Raw genomic sequence first — 25,532 nt, 5'->3', positions numbered from 1 at the left:
CGCCCGTAGTATCGTAGGCACCTCGTCCCATGTTGAAGGCCGATAGATCCCGAAGTATCATAGCAGATTCTGCAAAGACAGCCATTGGTTAGATGTCAAGGGTTTTTGGTTGGAAAGGAGAAGGCTAGGCAGTGGAAAGACAAGCTCGGAGATGGGTTTGGGGGAGTGGAAAGAGGAACTCACAAGAGAATTAAATATACAAGGAGTCGAGCCCTTTATTAATCAAGCAAAGGGACAGAAAAATCAACAACCGCGATTATTGTGCGGTCCGACAGAGCAAATGCAGCAGGAACTAGCGAGGTACCCAAGGTTCCAGACGAGGACAGGCGGTATTGATGCAGATGATGCAGCTGCAGTTGAGATCGGAAAGGCGATCCTTATTAAGGGTGCTCACAGCACAGACGCTGGGTAAAAAGCAGGCAGAATTATGCAATGCCGGGGTCGACAACAGTAGATCTGTAGGGTAGGAATGTGACGCTGAATAACCAAGAAGTTGGACCGTAAGAATGAGGCAGTGTGGATCTCAGGAAACAATTGATAGGTCGTTTTGGGAGACGTTTTATATTTTCTTTTTCGACGTTAGGCGCTTCGACGGTCTTTGTTCTGAATTGTCCTGGCCTTTGCGTTCTTCCAACTCGTACAGGGGCGTGCAAAGATAATATTTGAATCGAGCGCGATCTGATCAGGATCCGGCGACCGAGACACAGAGGCTAATGCAGTCGGCAAGGAGGTTTGAATCCTGGAAAGGGGAATTGCCGCGATACTCAATTTCGTTTAGTCCGGGCAAAAAAGAAAACAAGCTCGGACGGAGGGGGCAAGGGAGGATAGGAAGTCGATTTTGACAACGTCACCGCGGTACTGAAGAGCGGCAAGATGGAGGTTCGGTCAGAGAGAATGAGCTAAACAAGGACTCAAGGAAGGATGGCGAGAGAGAAGAGAGGACGGAAGGAAGAAAAGGCGGAGGGAGGAGTAGAAGGAGGAAAGGGTGTAAGGTTAATTGGTTTAAGGAATGAGTGAAATGATGAAGAATTTAGGCCAGATCTTGAAGGGGGTTCGTTGATATATGTAGTAACGTACCTACTACTATGCTGGCTTGTGTTATTTTTTTTTAACTTTTGGGTGAGATCAGCAAATGATTTTTTTATTATTATGGATCTTGATATTTTTGGGGTATTTTGGTTTTTTTTATTTATTTTTTTTTTTATCGAAGAGAGGGACTAAAAGAAAGACAGTGACAAGGACAAGGTGAAAAAAAAAAAAAAAGAGACAGAGAGAGAGAGAAACAGAGAACTGACAGAACAGAAAATGAGAGGAAAAAATATTAAACCCCCGAATGAAATAAAATAAATATTAAAAAACAGCAATAATAATTACCAGAATAATAATAATAAATCCATTTTTCGAGATAATTTTTTTTTTAAAAAAAAAATAGCAATCGAGCTCAATTTAGCATAGTGGCTCGCCCGTCCCGGGGGGAAGGTACGCGAAAGCTGTGTGGATGCGATCCATCCATCCATTTTTCCATCCCCCTTTCTTTTTCTTTTCTAGGTCGATGGGGAAGTTCCAGTTCTAACGTTTGACGGCTGCCGTACCAATTTACCTCCCCTGGGCCAGCCAGCCAACTGCGTACCGTACAATACATCGGTTACTCAAGAAGTACCACCTAAGGGAAAGGTACCTACCCAGGTAGGTATGGAACAGGTAATATTCGGCCTGTTGCCATCATTCCTCCTTTTGGCCCCCCTGTCTTCATTTCACCTCAGCTGATTTTATTCTGTATTTTGGGGCTTACACCCTACTCTATCACAAATCCCTTTCTGCCTCTGTCATATAATATCTAAGCCCGGAAATTAGCATCTTAACGTCCGGCCCGACTCTGGAGTATGGGACGCCGAGGCATCTAGTTATCATCATGTCTTACTGTGTACTGGAGGTACTTCGTAGGTCAGCAAGACAGCAGCACGCAGAATTTCCCGTCTCCGCCGAGCAATGAATAAAATGTCAATCGATGGCGTCAGAAAATTTTTCACCACCACTCAGAAATGGGAAAACAGGATGAGCTCTCTCCACAAGAGTTAGAAGCTACGAAAGAACCGACTTCTCGAACCGCGGCGACTGGCCTGTTGTAGGGTGTGGGTGGGGAATTAGCAGCCGCTCCAGAAACCGCGGATGGATCCGAACCAACACCGCTGGGGGGCTTGTTTCGATTGCTCTCGCGTGGTGTATTGATTACTAGTCCCTAGTAGGGGACCTGGATGGAAAAGACGGAGAGAGTCAGGGGCCCGGGATGGATAGCGGTCCCCAGAACAGAAGCCCTATGGTGTGCCTCCTACGCAGTAAACCCTTTCTTTGTTCTAGGTACACAGTACTGTGTCCTAAGTCCTAACCTGATGCAGCATGATCTCATCGAAATGGAAGACCCAGTCTTTTCTGGATTTTTTTTTTCTTGTCTTTCTTTCCAACGCCATAAGTACCTACGTAGTTCGTACGGTGTAGGTTGGATCCTAGAAGGACCAAAAGTACCACTTCATTGATGGACTCGTCGTTATTGCGAAAAGCCTTGCCACAACATCCGTTTATCATTGATTGATTGACTGCAGATAAAAAGGAGATTTGGTTCTGTTGTATCACCCGGGAAATCAATAGTCCTCCGAAAATAAAGAAGAGGAGAGAGGGAAGAGGGAAAAAGCAAAAGCGAGAAAATCTTGTGGCGCGATGTTTGATATGTCAGGTACCTACGACGGAAAAGATTACAGAGTGCATACTAGCGTTGAACTGGAAGCGATCCAGAAGCTTCCCGTCTGGTACCTGCGGTAGTGCGGAAGTAGCTTCGGGAGACTATCACCAAGATCACTGTTTATTGATTCGATTTTCCTCCCTAGCTAGCCAGGCTCCACCATGTCTCCTGATTGATTTATGCCACCGCCTAGATTCAGGTCGCGTTTTGTGTCTTACCCCAAATGTTGCCATAACTTTTCGCTTGTTTGTTTGTTCTCGGATTCTGGAACGACAGATGAGAAAGGGTAAATGAGACCGAGACGGGGTTCGTGTGGAAGGTTCGACATACTCCGTAAGAAAAAGGAAATCAACCTCTGGCCAAAAGGGGGAGTGGATCCCTCCTACTCAAAACGATCAAAGAGCCGGCCCACCACACCCTCTCCGTAATGTATTTATTATTTTGATTTATTTACTGATTTATTTCTGTTACTGTACCTTACCACTCACGTATTCAGAGCCAATTAATAAAAATTCCAGCATTCTTCTCGCAGGCTTCTAGTCTTTCTAGCGTCCCTCTTGTCCGACCTTTGTCCCCCGCGACCATCGGGGAAGTCACTAGACCGCGACAAATGGATCTCTGTCCGATTGACGTTCTCCATTTACGACTTTGGTTCGAGAGGATGCTGGGTACTCCGTCAGGTAATTTGATTGATCTACGGACACTCGCTGTTAAGAGTTAAGGCCTAACACGGTACCTGCCACCATCGTATCGAAGGATTGATCATCTTCTAGGCCCCTTCTAGGCCAATAGATGACGGGTGTTAGGGAAAAGAATTAGGCGATACTACTCCATACTGAACAAGAAATAGATTAAAAATCGAAAATAAAAAGAAAAGAAACCCTTCAATCTTTCCGGCCGTCAAACATTCACTCCTCCCTCCCTTCCAGAATGCCATCCCGTGGCTTCGACGCTAAAATCCCCCGGCTGCAGTTCCGCGGCGGAGTTCCTAGTGGCCTCTTGCATGTGAGGCTCCAAAGTCTTACAAACGGAGTGGATCATCTGCAGCCCATCGTTCCCGGATTGGACTTGGGATTGGATTGTCCCCTTTCTCTCTCGGCTGCTAGAATGTCTAGTCGCTGCTTAGAAGCGGCCTGCATATGAGGGTATGAGAGAAAGGAAAAGAGCGAGAGTGTTAAAAGTCCGATGTGATAGGTGGCTGGTTTTGATCGATAGCACGTGTGGGAAGTGATTCATTTACGGTGTAGTCAATATTTCCTCTCTTCCTTTCCATGTTCCTTGTTCCCTGTCGTTTGGTCATGGAATAGGAAATTGGAATGGCCCGAGAATGTGACTGATCCAGGAACCAGGAACCCGTCAATGCAGATGTGCGACCAATACTCCAAGGATGGCATTCCAAAAGTACGTCCATACATACGTCTGTCGTTTCCGTCCGAAACTGCAGGAAGCGCAATCAAACACCAGGCGAAATCCAGCCACAGATCACTTTGCTACATGTTCTAAACCTAATTCATCGGGCAAGCAACGCACAAGCTCCCTTTGGTCGATTTTCTCTTTGGCCCCCTGCATCCCCGATCCAACCCAGACAACCATCATCCGATACTTCTGCAAGGTACAACATTATGGATTGCGATCAGATCCCCTCGGTTTGCTTCCTAGCTTTGGTTTCACAAACCATTTGTAGATCTTTCTTTTCTAATTTTTTTTTTCTCTCTTAATTCTTTAAATCTTTTAGTACCCTTGGTGATCGGCTGCAGAACCCGGTAACCAATTAGCAGACTGACAAGCAGACAGGAACACAGACATGAACACAGACATGAACCCTACCGACGTTTACGCGGCACATAGAGGCCATGTGAGAAACCAGGAAGAGCGCCCAGACCGGACCGTCGGGCCTGTTTCAATAGGAACCTTGCAGCTGCGACTAATGCAACGAGCCGAGATGGAGGTGAGTCAGGTAGATTGGATGAAACTTTGACATGATTCATTTTTGTGCCTGCACTGCCTGGATACCCGGACACGCACATCTACAATGTTTGGTACGGTTTGTCCTCTGCGACGATAGCGGATAGACCGACCTCGCCTGGCGTGATGTGATGGTTACCGTAGGAATCGGCCAAGCTGACCTGTCCATCTCCTGGGTCGTCGTTTGCCATTGCCCATTGGACCGATCGATTGGGAATTCCCGTCTCCGGTCCCGGTTTGACAATCAGATCAGGATCCTACCTTACGGAGTACAGTAATTCGAATAATTTCCAACGTTCAAACTTCAAAGAGCGACCCATCTGAATCCCGACTGGCATCGCGTCTTATTAGGCCGTATTAACGGGCGGAATGGCGGAAGCGGAACCCAGACCGTCCCCAGCCAAACATGCTAATTCCCAACGGTTCCTGGTTTGTTCCCGTCGTGCTCCAGTTTCTGCTTTCTAGTCGCGTTCTAGGCGTAATCTATTGGTTTACGTCTGGGAGGATTCCGAATTACTCTGTAAGTACACCCTAGTCTCTGATCGACTATGCTACTAGGCCTGGTAGCTGAGGCTATTTACCTTTCTGCCCTAGGGATCCTCAATAACGGAAGTCACGGTGCCACACCACAGAAAAAAAGAAAAAAGATTTTTTCATGGCACATCCAGTCGTCCGGCTCGTTCATTATCCTCTCTGGCTCTCTCTCGCTTGCTTACTCCATCAGACCCATGGATGGTACGATCCGCGACAGAACCATGGTACAGTTCCGTCCGGATGGAGCTTCTAGAAAGGTTCTGGAAGCTCCGGGTTATGGATACTCATGGGTTTGCTTCTGTGGATGATTGATTGCTGCCCGGGAATGGTCAATAGAATCCAATGGAAGCTGTCAAGGTGATCCTGACGTATAGAGTAAATTTGGATCGGGATTCGTTCATTGTCAATACGCTTTTGGATTGCTGTTATAAGCATCCATAACGGATGCCCATCACAGCGAGAAGGCAGGGAAAGACAGAAAAAGAAAAGAAAAAAAAAAGAGCTATCTAGACCCTTTCCAACAATGAAAGATCGCAAGCAGTACCATTAATCATATCCACCGGATTACATGTCAATTTGCCATCCGTCGGCAATCAACCGATTGCTACGCCGTCTCCTATTGAGAAATCCTGCCGGTCTCGATAGGTTATCCAGGGGTTTCATCTTAACAATCAACATTCTGCGCTTCTGCTTTCGTACATTTATCGCATTATCTATCTGTCTATCTACCTGTCCACCCATCTATCCTGTACTTTCGTAATTCTACCATCGGCATGAAACACGCTTACGCGCCGACCAAGCCGCTCATCAGCCAACCCTAGGGTTTTCAGTCATGAGCGAGACGAGACAAACGCACTCTCAAGCCAACTGAAAATCAAAATCTCATGGCAGAAAAAAAGACCAGAAAAAAACATAGCCATAAAATACAGTATACTACGTAGGTAGTATGTAATAATAATGGATAAAGAGTGTGGCTGGGCAACTAGGACCCTCCTGCCGCGGTATTCCGCCGCCCCATCGGTGGCGAGAATGAAGTGGAGGAGAGTGGAGTAGGAGAGAATTAAATTACCTTCCTTTCAACCATGCTAGACGGCATTTGCCATACTCCTACGGAGAAGACACCACCTGGGTAAGACTGTTTACGGAGTAGATTTTGTCCTCCGAGGAGGCAGTCCTTGTCGACCTGCCCAGTCAGGCATTCCCTCCGCCCGATAAGCGCCCGGTCACGTTCCCTCCTTCTTCATTTCTTCTTCATTTCTTCATCCCCGATCATCAGTCCCTCTAATGCACACTACCGTATAGTCTCGTCGTCTTCGCTCTAGTCTCGTCTCAGACACTCAAACGGTAAATACCAAATGTCAAAGACTCAAAGGGCTCTCTAGTTGCAGCGTGGCGAAACCTACTCCGTATACGGTGTTCCTCGTGGACACGCGAAGCTCCTCTCCGATGACCCTCAGGCTTAAACGGACACTAATTCTTCACTAACACAAACCACTCCGTCATTTAGTCTGCCAGTCTAGAATCTGGAATGTTGTCTTTCGCTAGGCATCTCGGGGGACACGTGGAACGATACACCCTTGTTATTAGCGTCCCCCCGAATAAGACGATGGTGGGCTTGATCCAACACCCCAAATACAGACGCCTTCCCCATCGAACTCAGCATCGCGTTCATTGGACGTACGAAATGCGATATAGCGAGCGCGAAATTAAACAGGATTCACCAAGGATGACCTTCCCCGAACTTCGTACACGGCACACACCATCGGCCATTCCCAGGGCTCGTAGATCCCTGTCCAGACTATATATTTAGGGTTAGACAAAGTCCGGACCCTCGGTACTTTGTTCCGTGTCCGATCCAAGGGGGATCCCTTCTGGACGGTCGGGGAAGGGACGGAAGAACGCAACACTGACAGTACTTCGTACCAGGACTAGAGAAACAGGTCTGGTTGGCCGAGGCTGGAGAAGCAAAACCCCCGGCGAAGCAAACAATCTGTTCCAGAGCCCGGGTATCGCATCTCCCTTGCGGCTATCAGCCTTTGTTTTACTCGTCCAAGCGTCTTGATTGGACACCGGCCTAGCTGATCTCCCTAAATCACTCGGAATTTGTGGTCGGTACCAAGGCGGCGTGCGATGGAATGATCGGATCTGTCATTATTGGATATGTTTGTGATGTGTTGATCCAGCGTCATGGAACACAGAAAAGAAAGAACGAAAAGAGAAGCTAAAAAAGGGGGGGGGTGCCAACCACCGAAGGGCTGGAACTTCGGGAATATCTTGGTCAAGGCTCAATCAAACCTACGAAGTACGACAAAATCAATACCAACCAGGATCTGAGCTGCATTGACGGATGATTATCATGCAGCTGCAGCCATAGAAAGGGGGGAACTAGACTTCTTGCAGCCGCCACCCACCAACCTGCATACTGCTGTCTTCATCGATCAGCCGCACCTGATGCATCAATTACTTACCCAACAACCTGGAAGGTCACAAAGAACCTAGAAGCATGTTGTGATCGACGGAAGGGCTTCCGGACGAATCAACGACCCCGATCTCTCCACCGACAGGAAGGGGAATCGCCATCCGTACGCCTGCACCCACGATCCGTCAATCAATCAAACAATCAACCATCGATCTCCCAAGGGTGAATGGGCCTGGCTTCTGCAGGCTTGACCCTTCCGAGCAATACTGCCGAATGAAGCCGGTGGCGTAGGTCTGTGCATCGCTTCGCCTTTCTGCAAGCCTCCGTGGTGTTCGCGCAAAAAGTACGATGCTTAGACTAGCATGTATTTATGCCAGGGATTTAGGTGACTTCTTCACCGCAAGCACCCCCATGCATCATGTGAAGACCGTGCTGTGCAGCCGAGCGGTTCACAGGAATGGAGCTATTCCCAGATACCCAGTGAGATTCGCCTCCCCGTTGCAAGCCGATGATGAACTCCTTGGGTAGTGGGGAAAACAGTCTCCAACCAATCATATGGACCATTGTCTAATGGCAAGGTGTATACCCCTTCATTCACTCCCGATGGTGTCCCCGTCAACTTGAGCATGTCGAGAGAAAGCATGAGTGGATTGGCAGCTAGGGATTCAAGTTGTCTCGCGTCAATCGATTGAAGCTGAACGAGGCTATCATCAATGCTGGTCAGATGCCAACAAGTTCCCATGCAGTAGTGAATGACAGCGACAGCATTGCCAAGCTTCGAGCATGAAACCATAGATTCTACGCAGGGGGAAAGAGGCAGTATATCGCCATCTGAGAAGGATGAAAAACTGATTAATTGCCAATATATACTTAATGGCTCCGCACAACTAATCCTTGGTGAAGCCAGTTCGCGTTAGGGACATTCTCATGAGCTCGAGGTTGTCCCGAAGTCTGCGAAGCAGTTGTGTGCCATCTCATACTGCAGCAAATCTATCAGCAGGGGCATCAAATGAAGAGGATTCATCCTCGGGCACTTACCTGTTCATCAGTCTGGCAAATAAATACCCGCGGTCCATTGCCGGCACCACTTGATGAAATATCTGTGACGGGTTGACCATCCACCGGGCCTTTCTCATTCGCTGAAGAATCAATCGCAAAGCCAATGCATGCGCACTTTTCCACCAGCGTCTTTCTCAAAAGCGCGCTCTTCTCGCCGATCCCGCCGGCGAAGACTACCGCGTCAACCTGCCCGCCCAATTTCAGGAAGTAGTTCCCCAGGTAGCCCAACATGCGATCGGTGACGATGTCGAACGCAAGTTTATGTTCGGGACTGGGAGGGTTTTCGACCGCGATCTGCGCGAAATCAGTTGTCCCCGTAAGAACCTTCCAACCTGACTTCTTGTTGAGGATTTCCTCGGCCTAACGCGGATAAGTCAGTCCGGCACTCTCTGATGTTTTGCCATGGACAGGGAACAGGACGTACCGTGCTAATATGCATCTCCTTGGTACTTGAGGGACTCAGCTTTCCCGCATCGCTGGTATAGTGAAAGACGAGCCTAGCATTCTGTTAGAAAGGGATGCTCACGTTGATCAGAATATACTCACGATGGATCTATATCACCGCTTCTCGTGGCACCAGGCAATCCGGCCAATGGGGTAAGTCCCATGCTAGACCCCAGATAAGGGAAAAATCAGCATACGCCAGACCCTTTCCATCGAACAGATATATAAAGATGTTTCTCACGTTGTATCCACTGATTTCCCGTCTTTGATCGCACACATCGAAGCCCCGCTTCCAATGTGCATCGCAATGATATTCGTCTGCTCCGTCGGCTTCTTGAGGAATTCGGCCACAGAACGCAGGATATACGAGTAGCTGATCCCATGGAACCCGTACTTGCGCAGCTTATGCGCCTTCGCCACGTCCTGGTTAATCGGGTACGTCTTGACATGATCAGGAAGCGTCTGATGGAACGCCGAGTCGAAGAAAGTGATACTCGTGACGGAGGGAAGCTCGTTGCGACAAGATCGGATAATCTCGAGGGCTGAAAAATTATGTCTAAGCTCCGTCGTCAGTTAGGCTCAATCCATGTCTCCTTTCTTTCTTTCTTCCCACAACCCCCACCCGCATAGTGTTCACACATACAAAGGCGCCAAATCCTCCAACTCCTCCAAATGATGATACGTCTCGTCATCGATCTTCACGGCCGAATTGAACTCCCCGCCATGCACCACTCGATGACAGATATATGCGAGATCGTCACTGCCCGCGACCTCGGAGAGCTCGCGATCCGCGAAGCACCGCTGCAGCAGCAACTTGAATGCATACTGCGGAGTGCTGATGGATAAATCCTTGAGCTCCTCGGTGTGTTTGTTCGAGCCGCGCGAGTACTTCAGCGTTGGCGGTGGGGCCGTGATCCCCGAGATCTGGGCATTGGCGATCACCTGCGGGTGTTTCTCGTATGTGTAGAAGGTGATTTTGACGGAGGACGAGCCGGCGTTCACCGCGAGTATTGATTTTGGTGGCATCTTTTGGGGGGGGGGGGGGGGGATGAGGAGAGTATAGTATACACTGCTATAGGTACAGCAGCGGGAATTAGAAAACCGAGTAACTGGTATTTGGTAAATTAGATTAAATCACGTCGACTAGAAACCAGCTCAGACCATAAAACATGATAGAAAGAAAGAGAAAAATGGACTGATCTGATTGAAAAAGATTCCCTGTTGTTCGCAATCCGGCGTTCCCGGGTCAAGAGCGCAACTTGTGATGTCACTGCAGTGTGACGTAAAAGGCGACAACTTCTCGACTTGGCTTATTTCAATCCACCAACGGCCATCGTAAACCATGGTTTTATTTTAGCTTGAATATATTAAAAGTATCATTTCTTTCTGGGCTTTATTCTGAACTTTGTCAATCAATTGATAACTAGCCCTACAGCCTTACACGTTACAACTGACAAGAGAGACAGAGAAAGAAGAGGAAACTATAAATCCGATCCACTCCTTATCTTATCCACTTCTACCTACCAGATATGCCCGGAGAAGTCATCGATCGGCCTAATCCCAAGGCCAGACCGTCGCATATCCCGGATCTCGTGGAACAATTGCAGGTGCAGTTGCAGCAGACGAGTTTGGATCAGTCGGCGAACGATGCTTTGTTGAAGTTTCGTCGTGCTGCTGCTTATATCGCAGCGGGTGAGATTGTCTTTCTTTTTGAGTTCATTGTGTCGGAGTTCAGGTAACTGACTACTGTATCTATCACTCTAGCAATGATTTTCCTGCAAGATAATGTATACCTGCAGCGGGATTTGAAACATGAGGATATCAAACCGCGATTACTCGGTAAGTGAGACTGGGTGTGGAAGTGGTGGAAGTCCCAGGCGAAACGTAGGTAACCGGTTGCTCACGCCATCTACAGGTCATTGGGGAACGTGTCCCGGTCTGATTCTGGTATATTCCCATCTTAACTATGTCATTAAGAAGCATGACCTGAACATGTTGTTCGTTGTGGGCCCTGGACATGGCGCGCCGGCGCTGCTGTCCTGTCTGTGGCTTGAGGGCTCGCTGGGGAAGTTTTACCCGCAGTACTCGCGCGATGCTGAGGGTTTGAAGAATCTCATTTCTACTTTTAGCACTTCGGCTGGGTTGCCAAGGTTTGTTTCTTCTCGCACTAGCTTCGGGGGATGTGCTGGGCTGTAGCTAACGTGAGACAGTCACATCAATGCCGAGACGCCAGGTGCCATTCACGAAGGAGGCGAGTTGGGATATGCGTTGGCGGTCTCGTTTGGCGCGGTGATGGATAACCCCGACCTGATCGTTACGTGTGTGGTCGGAGATGGAGAGGCGGAGACAGGACCGACAGCCACGTAGGTTTTTTTTTCCCTCTCACGAGTGCGGTGCGCCAAATGTATACCTGTTTGCTAATATCCGGAGAATAGGTCATGGCATGCAATCAAATACATCGACCCTGCAGAGTCAGGGGCCGTCCTCCCCATCCTACACGTCAATGGATTCAAGATCAGCGAGCGAACAATCTTCGGATGTATGGACAACAAGGAACTGGTCACCCTCTTCACCGGGTATGGCTATCAAGTCCGCATTGTTGAGAACCTCGATGACATCGATGCCGACCTTCATTCCTCAGTCGCGTGGGCCGTCGGTGAAATTCACAAGATCCAGCAGGCTGCGCGCTCTGGTAAACCAATCATGAAGCCTAGATGGCCGATGATTGTTCTGCGAACACCAAAGGTATGCCTGTCGGTTCTTTCAGAGCAACGACTTGAGCTAATATCGTCTCGCAGGGCTGGTCGGGACCCAAGGAATTGCACGGGCAGTTCATTGAGGGATCGTTCCATTCACATCAGGTGCCTCTTCCCAATGCCAAAAAGGACAAGGAGGAGCTTCAAGCTCTTCAAAAGTGGCTGTCCTCGTATGGTCCAAAGGATCTATTCACGGAATTTGGAGACATCGTTGAAGACGTTAAATCGATCATCCCCTCAGAAGAATCAAAGAAGCTCGGTCAGCGCCCCGAAGCCTACAAGTCATATAAACCCCTTGACCTTCCGGAATGGAGAGATCTCTGTGTCGAGAAGGGCTCCCAGCAGAGTGCAATGAAGGCAATCGGCGCTCTCATCGACCAGGTTTTCACAAAGAACCCCCACAACATCCGATTATTCTCCCCGGATGAGCTGGAGAGCAACAAGCTAGACGCTGCACTTGAACACTCAGGCAGGAATTTCCAGTGGGATCAGTTCTCCAACGCAAAAGGCGGCCGAGTCATTGAGGTGCTGAGCGAACATCTGTGCCAAGGTTTCCTGCAGGGTTACACCTTGACCGGCCGAGTGGGTATTTTCCCTTCGTACGAGAGCTTCCTGGGAATTGTCCACACGATGATGGTGCAGTATGCCAAGTTCATGAAGATGGTAAGTGACTCCTTTGCCCAACTAGTCGATGCATCGTATGACATCTAACCATCCATCAACTCCACCAGGCTCGGGAAACGAAATGGCACGAAGGGGTAGCTAGCATCAATTACATCGAGACTAGCACATGGGCTCGGCAGGAACACAATGGCTTCTCTCACCAGAACCCGTCGTTCATCGGCGCAGTGCTCAAATTGAAACCGACCGCAGCCCGGGTATACCTCCCACCCGACGCCAACACCTTCTTGACAACGCTGCATCATTGCTTGAAGTCAAAGAACTACATCAACCTGATGGTGGGTGCGAAGCAGCCGACGCCTGTGTATTTGTCACCCGAAGAAGCAGAGAACCACTGCCGAGCCGGTGCTTCGATCTGGAAGTTCTGCAGCACAGACGACGGCCTTGATCCGGACGTGGTCCTGGTCGGAATCGGCGTCGAAGTGATGTTCGAAGTCATCTACGCCGCTGCCATTCTGCGCAAACGCTGTCCGGCGCTTCGAGTTCGCGTGGTCAACGTGACGGACCTCATGATCCTAGAAACGCAGGGCTCTCACCCTCATGCGCTGTCGACGGATTCCTTCGATAACCTGTTCACACCCGACAAGCCCATCCATTTCAACTACCACGGATATCCTAATGAATTGCAGGGACTGCTGTTCGGACGGCCACGCCTGGAGCGCGTCAGCATCAAGGGGTACATGGAGGAGGGAAGCACAACGACCCCCTTCGACATGATGCTGCTGAACCAGGTGTCCCGGTACCACGTTGCGCAGACGGCCATCAAGGCGGGGGCCAAGCGAAATGAAAAGGTTTCGATTCAGGAGCAGGAGCTGACGTCGGAGCTGGCGCAAAACATCGGGAGGACACGCCAGTATATTTTGGAGAATCTGCAAGGTGAGTACCAGCACAATCGCTCAATCGCGTCGGATCATTGCTAACGATACATCAGACCCCGTGGGCGTATATGATATGCCGGAGTTCAAGTAAGGTGATAGTTTCACGATTGTCATGAATCGTTAATTAATATGAATCATTTGTATATGTCGATCGTATCCATAGCCACAGTCGTAGCCATAATCGACAGGTCCAACGGGGAGATCCAATGTTTCAGAGTTCTGCGACTCAAACTTGGGACTTGGGTGCTTTCTGCCTTAGGCCGAAATGGTGCCCTATCGGGACTAGCGGCAGCTGACGTGATGCGGCCTGAAACGGACAAGGCTGTCACGGTCCCTTTTCTTCTTTTCCCTGTCTGGAGTCTGGAGTCTGGACTTTCAAACTCTCGACTCTCAGACATCGCCCGCGTCAGTCGCGACACAAGAATATGCATCCACCCGACGGTTAAAGGGTCTTAATAACTTAATGCCCATCGAGAGCTTCCTGAGGCCGATTGGCTCGTTCGCTTATGACATCATTGCTGTCACCTAATAATATCTCCGACGGGCGGTTGTCGGCCGGCCGACACGAATCTGGCCGTTGATATCAATACTTCCGCTGAACGGGACCACCGTGGCTGTTCTAGCTGGCCAGAATACGAAAAGAATAATGGGGCTAAGGGGGACCTCTCACTCCACCCCAGCTCGCCAGGCACTCGGACGTCGGATGTTGGCAATCCTCGCAAAGGCTGAAGCGAACATGGGATCCGCCTGGCCTGCTGTTTCTCGGACTTCGGGGCTCGCGGACGATCTAAACCCAAACGGGCGGACCTTGCGAGCAGTCAGGACCGTGGGGAACCCATTTTTGGGGCCTGGCAAACCCTCTGCCGAATGACCTTGTCTCTGACGACGGCCCGAATGGTAATTTGTTCGTGGCGACGCAATCAGAATGCGCCGTTTCGCGGGAGGCCCCCGCTGTACCGTTGGATCGATTGGGAATCCCAAAAAGCAAACGCGAGAGACGAGTCAAAAATTTTGTGTCTATCCGAACCCCGACAGGGGATTCTGTTCGGGCAACCGGTGTTCCAAGGCGTGTGCTTGGTTCAGGGTTAGGTTTGATTTTGGAGGATTTGGATTTTAGTTCCTTGTCGTCTCGTCCGAATCTGCAAACTTCTCTACTTTCTTTTTCTCTTCGTATGATTATGCGCGGTTGATGTCAAAGCTAAATTCATAGCTGGGCCACTCCTTGATCTTTGCTGGAAGTTGCGGCTACAATCTTAATACTTTGTTCGCCGCCTTGTGGAGAAGTCACTTTCTAGTTTCTACGGACTACATTATATTAGAGTCTCCCAGGTCCGACTCGCTCCCGCGTTCTGATTGTTCCCAGCCTACTGCTGCCGGACGCCCTGTTCGACTATACCTATACTATCAAGACTAAGGATTTGGTGCTCATCGACCGCAGACTCACACCATGCCGAGCGGATTATCTCAGGAACAGCTAATGGAGCTGAGAACTGGCTGCCATGCCAAATTTGCAGGACTGGGTACATCTTACGGCTATGTACCATCGCTGGCAGCAGGCATTGTATTTCTAGTACTGTTCGGTCTCTCGATGCTCGCCCACACCGTTCAATTTATCTGGAAGAGGAACTGGTGGTGCGTTGTGTTCAGTATTGGGTGTTTGAGTATGTAATCCTTTGCGGTCATCAACTTAGACAGCAGAAATTGACTTACTCGTGCAGCGGAGATTATCGGCTGGGCCGGACGTACGTGGTCTGCAGAATGTCCCTATAACGCGAATGCTTTCCTGATGCAGATCTCAACATTGATCATCGGTAAGATAAAAGACAACCCCAGATCACCATCCCACCGATCAACATGTTAACCATACCCTCCTCTATAGCCCCGACTTTCTTTACCGCCGGTATCTACGTCCTCCTTGGCCGCTTCATCCAAATATTAGGTCGCGAATCCTCCATCCTCAGCCCCAACCTCTACCTCTGGATCTTCTGCACCTGCGATGTCGTCTCCCTCGTCATCCAAGCCATCGGCGGTGGTATCGCCTCCTCCGAGTCCGACAAAATCGGCGGCAACACCGCTCCCGGCACGCACATCATGGTTGCCGGCATCGTCTTCCAAATGTTCTCCATCACCGTCTTCGTCGTCTGCGCCGCCGACTTCGTCCGCCGCTGCATCAAGTATAAATTGCTCCGCCATACCACCGGTACCATCTACCCCCTGTTCGGAGCCATGGTGTTCTCCGTCATCTGCATCTACATTCGGAGTATCTACCGAACCATCGAGCTGTCCGAGGGCTGGAGCGGATACCTGATCACTACGGAACGGTACTTCATTGCGCTGGACGGTGCCATGATGGTTCTTGCCGTGACTGTTTTCAACATCTTCCATCCCGGCTGGTTGATGCCGCACAACAAGTCGATGGAGTTTTCGAGCGAGTTGACGTCCCACGATGGGTATGATGTGGAACTTCGCTAATTCTTATTTCTCGGCCTTCTTTAATACTTTTCTTTTCTTTTCTCTTACATATTTCATGTCCATAGATACCGATTTTGTTTATTTTGGTCTTTATTCACTTTCTTTTTTTTTTCACATCTGGCCTAGACTACGGTTCGATATTTTGGCTTCGAGCTTTACAGGTGGACAGATGTATAGCAAGCGTGTTACAGGGCTTCACTATGGATTAAATTTGTGATAGTCATGGGTCATGTTGGTGTTCAGGATAGAATAGATTTCAAATAACCATCCTTCCTTTCTTCCTCTGCCAAATAACATTTTGCACAGATGATAGAAAACATAAAATGTTCGCTCCATAAGGCGTAGACTCGTAACGCTAGAAAATAGGGGAGAGAGAACCCCCCCCCGGGAGAGAAAGAAAGAGTAATTGAAAACAGATAACAAGAGAGAAGGTGTCCGAAAGTAAATAAGTAAATCGACATGATCGATTTATCCGTATTTTCCCATATTTCGTAACTCGTTTAACAGCACAAATACCCTTTTTGTTTTTGTTTCCTTGCACGCGCGCCTTGCTGAATTAACACAAGCAGATGGTCAAGTCAAGTCCAATAAGTACGTAAGTAAGTATTTCGTGAATCATTAGACATGGTGGTGTTAGTGGTGGTCGTAGTCATGGTGGCTATACGCCATCGATGGCCTCGATCCAGGCAAAGAGCCCAGCCACGATGAAAGTCGCAACAGCCCAGACGGAACCCCACGCGGACGCGCCTTCAATGTCAACTCCGTCAATGGTGCCCGCTACCTGCACGATGGTGTTGACCACCAACATACTGGCGAGTACGAAAGTGCGGGAAACCAGGACCCGCGTTTTGGCGGACAAGGAGGCCCATGTTTTGCGGTAGATCGTAGAAATGAGATATTCGCCCTGGCGGTCGGTGGAGGAAGAAGAGGGAGATTTCTTGGTAGAGTCCGATTTCGATGCCAGTGCGCCGGCGGAGCTCGCGAATAGAAAGTCTCGCGCGGCCCAGCCGGCGGGGAGAAGAGAGACGAAGAGAACGGGGAGACCGGCGGGGCCAGCGTGTACGGCGCTGATGTCGGGGATGTTGATGAAGTGGAGGACGAGCTGGGCTGGGAGCCAGGTGGCGTAGCTGATGTACAGGGTGACGGTGAAAATGGCCGTCGCCGCGACGGTGGTATAGATCGTGGTCGCGCGGTCTTGGAGGATCAACCGGTTGGAGACGGCATCCCACGGGGCGCCGGACAGGTTATGCACGGATGAGGGTTTGCGGAGAAAAATGAATGTGATTGAGGTCGAGAAGAGGATAATGGCGTACGAGGCGAGAACGGTGGTGGGTCGGATGTTGTAGAAAGATACAAGTAGAGCATAGGTGGGCAGGTGGGTGAGGAAGATGAACGAGGACACGTCTCGGCCTGTTTTTGCCATGATCAGTAATTGCAAAATGTTAAGGCATTGAAAGTAATTGGATATAACTCACCGTCAAATCCTAGAGTCCAGGCCAATCCGACCTCGACGGCCTTCCATACTATCAATCCCCCAACTTCCCACCATTCCTCGAGGTGTTTGCTCACACCACCGAGTTCGCCTAAGGTGATGCTCGAGGAAAGGGTGAACAAGGTAGAGCTGAGGATCAAACTACTGCCCACAACGAGAATGAATCGGGCTGGAGATGAAATGTGCTCCAAACGAGTCTTCTGGCGCAGGTGGCTGGCGGATCGGTCCACCGCGTCGGTAGCAGACTCGGTCTTGTCGGTGACAGTCGAAAGGACGTCTTTTTTACGCGGAGCCATCATTAAGAAGGATTTCTCGCGAAATTCAAGATGCAACTATCAGAACAATTGAAAGATTTTGCAGGTGAGAAGAAAAGAAACCAGGAGCGAAGCCAACGCGATCATAAAAAAGAAGGCGGGAAACCGTTTGCAGGCGGTGAGCACGCGATGATGTCATCGCAATTTAATGCCGGAAGAAGCTGGACACGAGACCAGCTGACCGACGATGACTTCATGCGGTTGTAAAAGCTGAAATGTACAGTACATTTCTATCAACACAAGGTACCAATACCAAATATATGTCCCACATTACTATACACAAAGCTCACAGTCAGTACACATTACAATCTGGATATCTTTCAATCGTCCTCCTTGTCTTCCGGGCGCTCCACAACTGAAAACTCGGCTGAGCCGTTGTCACGTCCCTTGTAATCCCGCAAGAGGAGTTGATATTTGCCTTGATCCCAGAGATCTTTAATGGTCAGCTCTCGTGTACGACCCAGACTCTCAATATCTCCGATCCGGTCCAAAGTGCCCTCGAGGTGCTTCTCAAAGTTAGGTTCGCCACAGATCTGGCGGAATGCCCTCTGCATGGGGACCGAATCAGCTCGGACCATGGCCCGTGAGTCAATGGTAAATATGTTCTCATGGTCATAGCTTTGGATGAAATCGGCTCTGGTCATTATCTGTCGTGCTTCATGGAGCGGAATCTCGGGCAGAATATGCCCGATGTGAGGGTCGTATTTCTTCTCCATCAGCTCCTCCTTGTCAACAAGTGCCTTGGCAAGAACCATAGCGGCAGACTGTCGTGACGTTAGCATCCTCCAAGCCACCCATCCATAACACACATCGCGGTAGGTGTACATACCGAGAACTTCTGCTCGTCCATAACGTCGTCGTCCATTTCAGGTCCAAGGATCCAGCATTTGTTGAGGAACCAGCTCTTCTCAGCGTCGCAGATAGAGTTGCAAAGCTTCATGATATCCTTGGCTTTTGCAACTCGATTGAGATATGATAGTCGTCCGCCAACTTTGTCGTATACTTCTTCGAGAACTTCGTCAGATAGTTCTTCACGGAAGTAGCGCTTGCGGTATCCCTTCAGAGCGCTCATTGCCCGTTGTTTGGGCAAGTCGGAAACCGGAATGACCTCCATTCTGGCAGCATATCGTTTCAATCGCTCATAGACCCAGTAATCATCGCTGTTTAGCACTTTCATGGTTGAAAAGAACACGTTAGTAGCAAGATATCACAGAGAGGGGATCTACTCACCCGTGGTCACTAGGTTACTGGCCGCCCACTGTTCAGCACGCTGCTGGATCATCTCGAGAAGATCCTGGCCGTCATTATCATCCTTAACCAAGTGCGTGCTGTTGATAATCATGACCAATGGCGGCAAGCCTTGGCGCCTTCTCTTTAGGGCGACTTTCTCCAGTTTGTTGAAGGCACGCTCGATATCCAAGAGAGCGGTGGTATCTCGAGGGCCCTTGATACTGAAAAGACTCCCGATGTAGCTAGAAAAAAATGTCAACACGAACGCGAAACATGAACGGGGAATTTCAAAGGGGAAAATGTGAGGGTGAAGAAAAAAGGGCTCACTCTTCATGAAACTCAAAGTCCAACGCTTTCCCCAATCTAATGCGGAAGATTTCCAAATCGCCATGGGCCTCGAACATGGAACAGCCATCACCATTGATTTTGCGCATCGCTTCGAGGAGCATGGACGTTTTCCCGGTTCCTTTCTCGCCGATGATGAGGAAATAGCGACCGCCGGCCTTGCCCTCGATGATGGCGTCGATCCTGGGCTGCTCGTCGCGAACTACCCAGTGTTCTTCCGAGTGGTACTGATGCTTTCCAGCTTCCACACCGGCGACCTCGAGGGCCGGGTCACCCGGCTGGAAGGCATTTTCCATCTTCTGTAATATGACATACTTGTAATACTGGTGGTAAGAGTACCCAGCCAAGCTAGACGGCGGCTCGTTAGCAAGCGTGAGGGACATGCTCTGGATTCAGCCCGGGACGACATACCCTAAAACCGCGATGGAGGCGAATGTTGTCGCCGCAGTCTCCAGCATCCTCAGGATGGTAGATCTGAAGGTGGGATCGGAGTCATTGGATCGACCCCGATCGTCGTCTCTCGCGTTCGCATTTTGATCGAGAGGATCGGGATTGGGGTTATACAGAATGGGGCCCTGGGAGAATTGCCGATCCGAATGATAGGGAACTACCGGATCAAGCGGTCTCCGTGGTCTCGACAGGCGAATTTGAGGCCGCGAGATCAAAGGAAGAGATCGCTGGACATTTCGATGCAACAGCATCTTCCAAACACAGACTTCAACTCAATGCTAGCAGTAGTGAAGAGGAAAAAGAAACGACAGAAAAAAAGAAAAAAGCAAAGAGACGAAGGGAGCCAAGCTTTTACAGTTCGAACGAATGCGCTGGACTGGCAGTAGTCTGTTATTTGGGTAGGAAGTGTGGCGCAGTCATAGATCAGGGGAAACTGAGGCACAAATTATCGACCATAAAAACACCCACGGGTCATTGGGAAGTTGAAAAGAGTGTTGAGGGAAGAGCGATTGACGGCGAACTCAAAGCAAGGAGACAAAGGGACGCGAGAAAAAAGAAAAAGAAGGTGAGATGAAGTTGAGTTTTGGACCCGATCTGGCGGTTTGGAAATCTCCGCTGCTGCGCCTCACCGGCAGATCGAGGAGGCTTGGCGTTTGCTTGCTCTCACTGGGGAGTATATTATGTTATGCAGTCACAGTGTGATGGATTTTGTTGATTCTTCTGTTTTTCTTCCTTAATTTTTGACCATTACTGATTGATCTTTTTTTTTTTTTTTTTTTTCTGGTCTATTAGAGTGGGTGGATAGAACATAGTTTACGGGTCGAATATATATCTGATGAATGACCTGTCTAAACCAACGAACTGGAAGTGAAATATGACCAGATTGATTTCGTGGAGTGTGGCTAGCTGTCGCAACACTCTACATAGATGAACTCAGGTTAGGTCAACCAGACAACCACAGTCAACGCTGGTGCACATCGATGTACAGGTACCTCTCGAGTGCAACGGAAATGGTGGTGACCCAGGTACCAGTGACCCGTACCGCATCCGTAGCTTCCCGCCCAAACCCTAAAGATTCCCACGGTCGAGAAACTTCAAGATGTGCAAAAAAGACTGAGAAAAAGGTCCAAAACGATTGGGATCAGGAGGGTAGATATTAGAACTCAAATCTAGTAAATCACCAAGGGAAATAACTTCATAAAATCCTGCCCCGGGACCCCATGGGTTTCCCGCCGAGCCAATTCCCGGGGAGAATTCCTCGTAGTCATAGAAATGCCGGCCAGTTGTGGATTTCCCACCGCCCGAGCGATTCCGAGGGTATTCCGCAACCCGCGAAATTTTCTCTGCCCGGTTTCCCCGTGTGCTTTCTCCAGCTTCAATCTCTCTCCCATCTCTCTTCCCTTGTTTTCCATTTGTCTGCTTTGGCCTGGGTACGGGGTTGTTTTTTTTATATATTCAATTGCCCTCGTCCCTGTATCATATCTTCTACTTCACCTTTTTTTTTATTCTCCCATTTGTTGTGATTTCCTGCCTTTTTTACTTTCCGCGGCATTCGAGATTTTAGACGAATTGTCAATTGGGACGGTTCCAACGCTTCATTTCATTTCTCCCCAAAAATATCCTCCCCCCTTCAATTGCACATTATGGCACAGACCAATGGTGACGTGGAGCACTCGAAAGGTCTGTTTGCCCTCCCCGGTCATGTTGCGGAGGACTCGTTCGGCTAACAGCCATAGCAGAGTCGCCCGAACAACTCACCAACGGAAACCACCCCGAGGATCAGGAAGAGGAGAACAATGGTGGTATGTATTAATGCATATCCTGCAATTCATCGACGAGTCATCAGATTGATAACTAACGCCGTCATTCATTGAACAGGTCTCTTCCAGATCTCCGTCAAGCTTCCTCACGAGCCCTACAAGATCCAGGTGATGGTGGGTATTCAGGTCTACGAAACTCTCAATCAGCAACGGTTGGCCTAACGATTCTGTTTAAAACTTCAGGTGTCGAGCCAAGAGCAAGTCCAGGACGTCCGCCAGTCGATCGTCGAGCTGCCCAGCACTTTCCAATACACCTGTTTCCATCTGGAGTTCAATGGTAGCCGCATCAACGACTTTGTCGAGCTGTCTGAGGTGCCCGACCTCAAGGCCGACTCGGAGATTGTTCTCGTGGAGGACCCCTACACCGAGAAGGAGGCCCGCATGCACGTCGTGCGTATGAGGGAGTTGGTCGGCGCCGCCGGTGACCGAGTCGACAACCTCCACGGTATCGACGCTGGCTTGTCGCTACACGATGCGATCGCCGAGGAGGCTCTTGCGAAGGAGAGCTCGGATAAGGACCACTCGCTGTCGAACTACGATATTGCCGGTTCCTCGCCCCTGAAGACCATCCTTCCCAAGGCCGAAGCTCCCCTCCCGAAGACCGTCAAGGCCATCTCGCTATCGCCATGGAACCCTGCTCCTTATCACCTTCGCCAGAAGGGTCACCTGTTGTACCTCCAGGTCACCACAAACGAGGGTGAGCAGTTCCAGATCACGTCTCATGTGTCTGGGTTCTACGTGAACAAGTGCTCGAATGTCAAGTTCGATCCCTTCCCCAAGACGATCGCCAAGAAGGGTAGCGCCCATTCTCTCCTGACTCTGATCTCTCTCCTCTCGCCCTCCTTCAACTCCGCCTTTGAAGCCCTGCAGGAGTCTAACAACCAGAAGGACCTCCTGACCACCTTCCCCTTCCAAAACGCCATCCCCAACAGCCCGTGGTTGGTCCCCCCTCCCTCGTCTAATGTCAATGCCCACCAGCCGGATATCACGCGATCCCAGGAGAGCTACCTGATCTCTGGTGTGGATAACGCCGAGACTCTGAGGGACTGGAACGAGGAGTTCCAGACCACCCGTGAGCTTCCCCGTGAGACCGTTCAAGACCGCGTTTTCCGCGAACGCTTGACGTCCAAGTTGTTTGCCGACTACAACGAGGCTGCTGCCCGTGGTGCAGTCCTGGTTGCCAAGGGCGAGGTCGCTCCGTTGAACCCTACCGAGGATCGGGACGCTCAGATCTTCGTGTACAACAACATCTTCTACTCTTTCGGCGCCGACGGCGTTGGCACCTTCGCCTCCGAGGGCGGTGACGAAGCCGCTCGCGTGGCTGTCGGCAAGGATGTCCTAGGTATCAAGGCTGTCAACCAGCTCGACATCAACGGCTTGTTCACCCCCGGAACCGTCGTTGTCGACTACCTTGGCAAGCGTATCGTCGGTCAGAGTATCGTGCCCGGTATCTTCAAGCAGCGTGAGCCCGGCGAGCACCAGATCGACTACGGCGGTGTTGAGGGTAAGGACGTCGTTGCAACCCACTCCGACTTCGTTTCAGTCTTCGAGAAGCTGTCCAAGGCCCTGCGCATCAAGAAGCATGCCGTGTGGGACAAGGACTCGAAGCGTCATGATCTCGAGGGCAGTGTCGAAACCAAGGGTCTGTTGGGCACCGACGGCCGGAAGTACGTGCTTGACCTCTACCGGGTCACGCCTCTGGATGTGACGTGGCAGGAAGAGGAGGGTAGCGACGCTTACCCCCACCGCATGTCCGTCTTGCGTCTGGAGCTCGTCGAAGCGTACTGGAGACAGAAAATGAGCCAGTATGTGAAGGCTGAGGTCGAGCGCCGCCGCAGCGCCAAGGCCGAGGAGACCGCGGCCAAGGAGAAGTCGGAAACTGCCGAATCGAAGGAAGAGGGCGCCGAAGAGAAGAACGAGGAGGCTCTGGACCAGGAGCGGGTTGATATCTCGGGATTCTCGCTGGCCTTGAACCCCGACGTCTGCAGCGGCCAGGTTCCCCAGACCGACGAAGAGAAGGAGCAGTGGTCTCAGGACGAGAAGGAGGTCCGGGACGCTTGCGATTTCCTGCGGTCCAAGGTCATGCCCGAGCTGATTCAGGATCTGCACGACGGAGATGTTGGCTTCCCCATGGATGGACAGTCGCTCAGCCAGCTCCTGCACAAGCGTGGTATCAACATCCGTTATCTCGGCAAGTTGGCCCAGCTGTCCTTGGAGAAGGGCTCCCGTCTGGAAGCCCTGTCGACTCTTCTTGTCCAGGAAATGGTCGCTCGTGGCTTCAAGCACATTGCTAACGAGTACCTGCGCAACGTGCCGGCTCCCTTCGTCGCCTCTTGCGTGGCTCATCTGCTGAACTGTCTTATCGGCACCGATGTCAACGCCAACCCTCGCCCCGAGATCGACGCTGCGATGCGCGAGATCTACCCCGAGGCTGATTTCTCCTTCGAGAAGGTCACTCCCGCCTCTCTGCGGGCCGACATTGAGAAGCAGGTTACTCTTCGTTACCGCTTTACCTTGGCGCCTGAATGGTTCAAGTCCCTGCGACACTTGCAGCTTCTCCGTGACATCTCTATCAAGCTGGGTCTCCAGCTCGGCGCGCGCGAGTTTGCCTTCGAGAAGTCGCAGCTGCCCAAGGCGCCCGCCACCAACGGCGCGAACGGTGCTGGCAACGATGATGGCAAGAAGAACAAGAAGAAGAAGGGCGGTGACTCTAGCTCGCCGGCTCGTGCTGCTTCCCCCGAGAAGCCTGCGCTTTCCATTGTTCCGGACGATATCCTTAACATCGTGCCCCTCGTTAAGGATGCCTCGCCCCGTAGCTCCCTTGCGGAGGAGGCTCTGGAGGCTGGTCGTATCTCCCTCATGCAGAACCAGAAGCAACTGGGCCAGGAGCTCATCTTGGAATCTCTTTCTTTGCATGAACAGATCTACGGCATCCTCCACCCCGAGGTTGCCAAGCTTTACCACCAGCTTTCCATGCTCTACTACCAGACCGACGAGAAGGAGGCTGCCGTTGAGCTGGCGCGCAAGGCTGTCATCGTGACCGAGCGTACCTTGGGTGTTGACTCTGCCGACACCATCCTCAGCTACCTCAACCTCAGTCTGTTTGAGCACGCCTCTGGAAACACCAAGACCGCTCTGGCCTACATCAGACATGCCATGGATCTGTGGAAGATCATCTACGGATCTAACCACCCCGACTCTATCACCACCATGAACAACGCCGCCGTCATGCTGCAGCACCTCAAGCAGTACACCGATTCTCGCAAGTGGTTCGAGGCTTCGCTTGTGGTTTGTGAGTCGCTTTTCGGCAAGCAGTCCATCAACACTGCCACGATCTTGTTCCAGCTGGCCCAAGCTCTGGCTCTTGACCAGGACTCCAAGGCCGCCGTTGGTAAGATGCGTGATGCCTACAACATCTTCCTCAACCAGCTCGGACCCGACGACCGCAACACCAAGGAGGCCGAGACTTGGCTGGAACAGCTCACCCAGAACGCTGTTTCCATCGCTAAGCACGCCAAGGACATCCAGGCTCGTCGTCTGCGCCGCATCAACATGAACACTCGGTCCCTGGGCACCAAGGTTCAGCCCGGTGTCGGCCAGTCGGCTCCTGAGGCATCTGGCGCCGCTGGCTCCTCGTTGGATTCCCGAAGCGTTGATGAATTGCTGAAGTTCATCGAGGGTGGTGACGCCAGCGCGTCTCGCTCCAAGCAGAAGAAGCGTGCCGCTGCCAGCAACCCTAAGCTCCGGGGATCGAAGAAGTCGTCGGCTTAAAATCTCACCTCATCTCTTTCCTTTCTTGGGTAATATAAAAACAAAAATTCACGCTCGTGTCTTATATGTGTGACGGCTAGATGCTATACTGAAAACCAGGGGTTTCCATGTCGGATGAGCGGGGTGTTTATTATTTTATTCTTATTTCTTTTATTATGTTGTTTC

General features: G+C 50.6%; 6 protein-coding genes across 6 annotated transcripts; 3 read left to right on the top strand and 3 right to left on the bottom strand.

Moving 5' to 3' along the window:
• Positions 1-8,580: 8,580 nt before the first annotated feature.
• KD926_000985 (putative acetate kinase) lies at positions 8,581-10,184 on the bottom strand (the record flags this gene model as incomplete). The annotated part of the gene is made up of 6 exons (XM_053096533.1): positions 8,581-8,634; positions 8,694-9,074; positions 9,139-9,211; positions 9,261-9,323; positions 9,400-9,714; positions 9,802-10,184. The coding sequence occupies 6 exons, from the start codon at positions 10,182-10,184 to the stop codon at positions 8,581-8,583; spliced, it is 1,269 nt and encodes a 422-aa protein (XP_052959365.1).
• A 503-nt stretch (positions 10,185-10,687) lies between these two features.
• On the top strand, positions 10,688-13,564 carry KD926_000984 (putative phosphoketolase; the record flags this gene model as incomplete). The annotated part of the gene is made up of 8 exons (XM_053096532.1): positions 10,688-10,850; positions 10,923-10,997; positions 11,074-11,308; positions 11,369-11,521; positions 11,594-11,903; positions 11,957-12,577; positions 12,646-13,471; positions 13,527-13,564. The coding sequence occupies 8 exons, from the start codon at positions 10,688-10,690 to the stop codon at positions 13,562-13,564; spliced, it is 2,421 nt and encodes an 806-aa protein (XP_052959364.1).
• A 1,356-nt stretch (positions 13,565-14,920) lies between these two features.
• Positions 14,921-15,945, top strand: KD926_000983 (RTA1 domain-containing protein; the record flags this gene model as incomplete). Its single annotated transcript, XM_053096531.1, has 3 exons — positions 14,921-15,134; positions 15,192-15,284; positions 15,353-15,945. 3 exons carry the CDS (start codon positions 14,921-14,923, stop codon positions 15,943-15,945), a joined length of 900 nt encoding a protein of 299 aa, XP_052959363.1.
• Positions 15,946-16,603: 658 nt separating this feature from the next.
• On the bottom strand, positions 16,604-17,736 carry KD926_000982 (uncharacterized protein; the record flags this gene model as incomplete). Its single annotated transcript, XM_053096530.1, has 2 exons — positions 16,604-17,355; positions 17,421-17,736. 2 exons carry the CDS (start codon positions 17,734-17,736, stop codon positions 16,604-16,606), a joined length of 1,068 nt encoding a protein of 355 aa, XP_052959362.1.
• A 335-nt stretch (positions 17,737-18,071) lies between these two features.
• On the bottom strand, positions 18,072-20,027 carry KD926_000981 (ATP-binding protein; the record flags this gene model as incomplete). The annotated part of the gene is made up of 5 exons (XM_053096528.1): positions 18,072-18,515; positions 18,581-18,921; positions 18,982-19,223; positions 19,309-19,674; positions 19,738-20,027. The coding sequence occupies 5 exons, from the start codon at positions 20,025-20,027 to the stop codon at positions 18,072-18,074; spliced, it is 1,683 nt and encodes a 560-aa protein (XP_052959361.1).
• Positions 20,028-21,419: 1,392 nt separating this feature from the next.
• On the top strand, positions 21,420-25,367 carry KD926_000980 (translation initiation factor 3 subunit CLU1; the record flags this gene model as incomplete). The annotated part of the gene is made up of 4 exons (XM_053096527.1): positions 21,420-21,456; positions 21,516-21,578; positions 21,655-21,710; positions 21,780-25,367. The coding sequence occupies 4 exons, from the start codon at positions 21,420-21,422 to the stop codon at positions 25,365-25,367; spliced, it is 3,744 nt and encodes a 1,247-aa protein (XP_052959360.1).
• Positions 25,368-25,532: the final 165 nt, after the last annotated feature.

This window comes from Aspergillus affinis (assembly GCF_023601865.1).
Source record: "Aspergillus affinis strain CMG 70 chromosome Unknown NODE_11_length_483380_cov_85_280398, whole genome shotgun sequence".
Classification (NCBI taxonomy): domain Eukaryota; kingdom Fungi; phylum Ascomycota; class Eurotiomycetes; order Eurotiales; family Aspergillaceae; genus Aspergillus; species Aspergillus affinis.
Note: the sequence above shows the minus strand (reverse complement) of the source record. Positions and strands in the feature narration are given on the sequence as shown.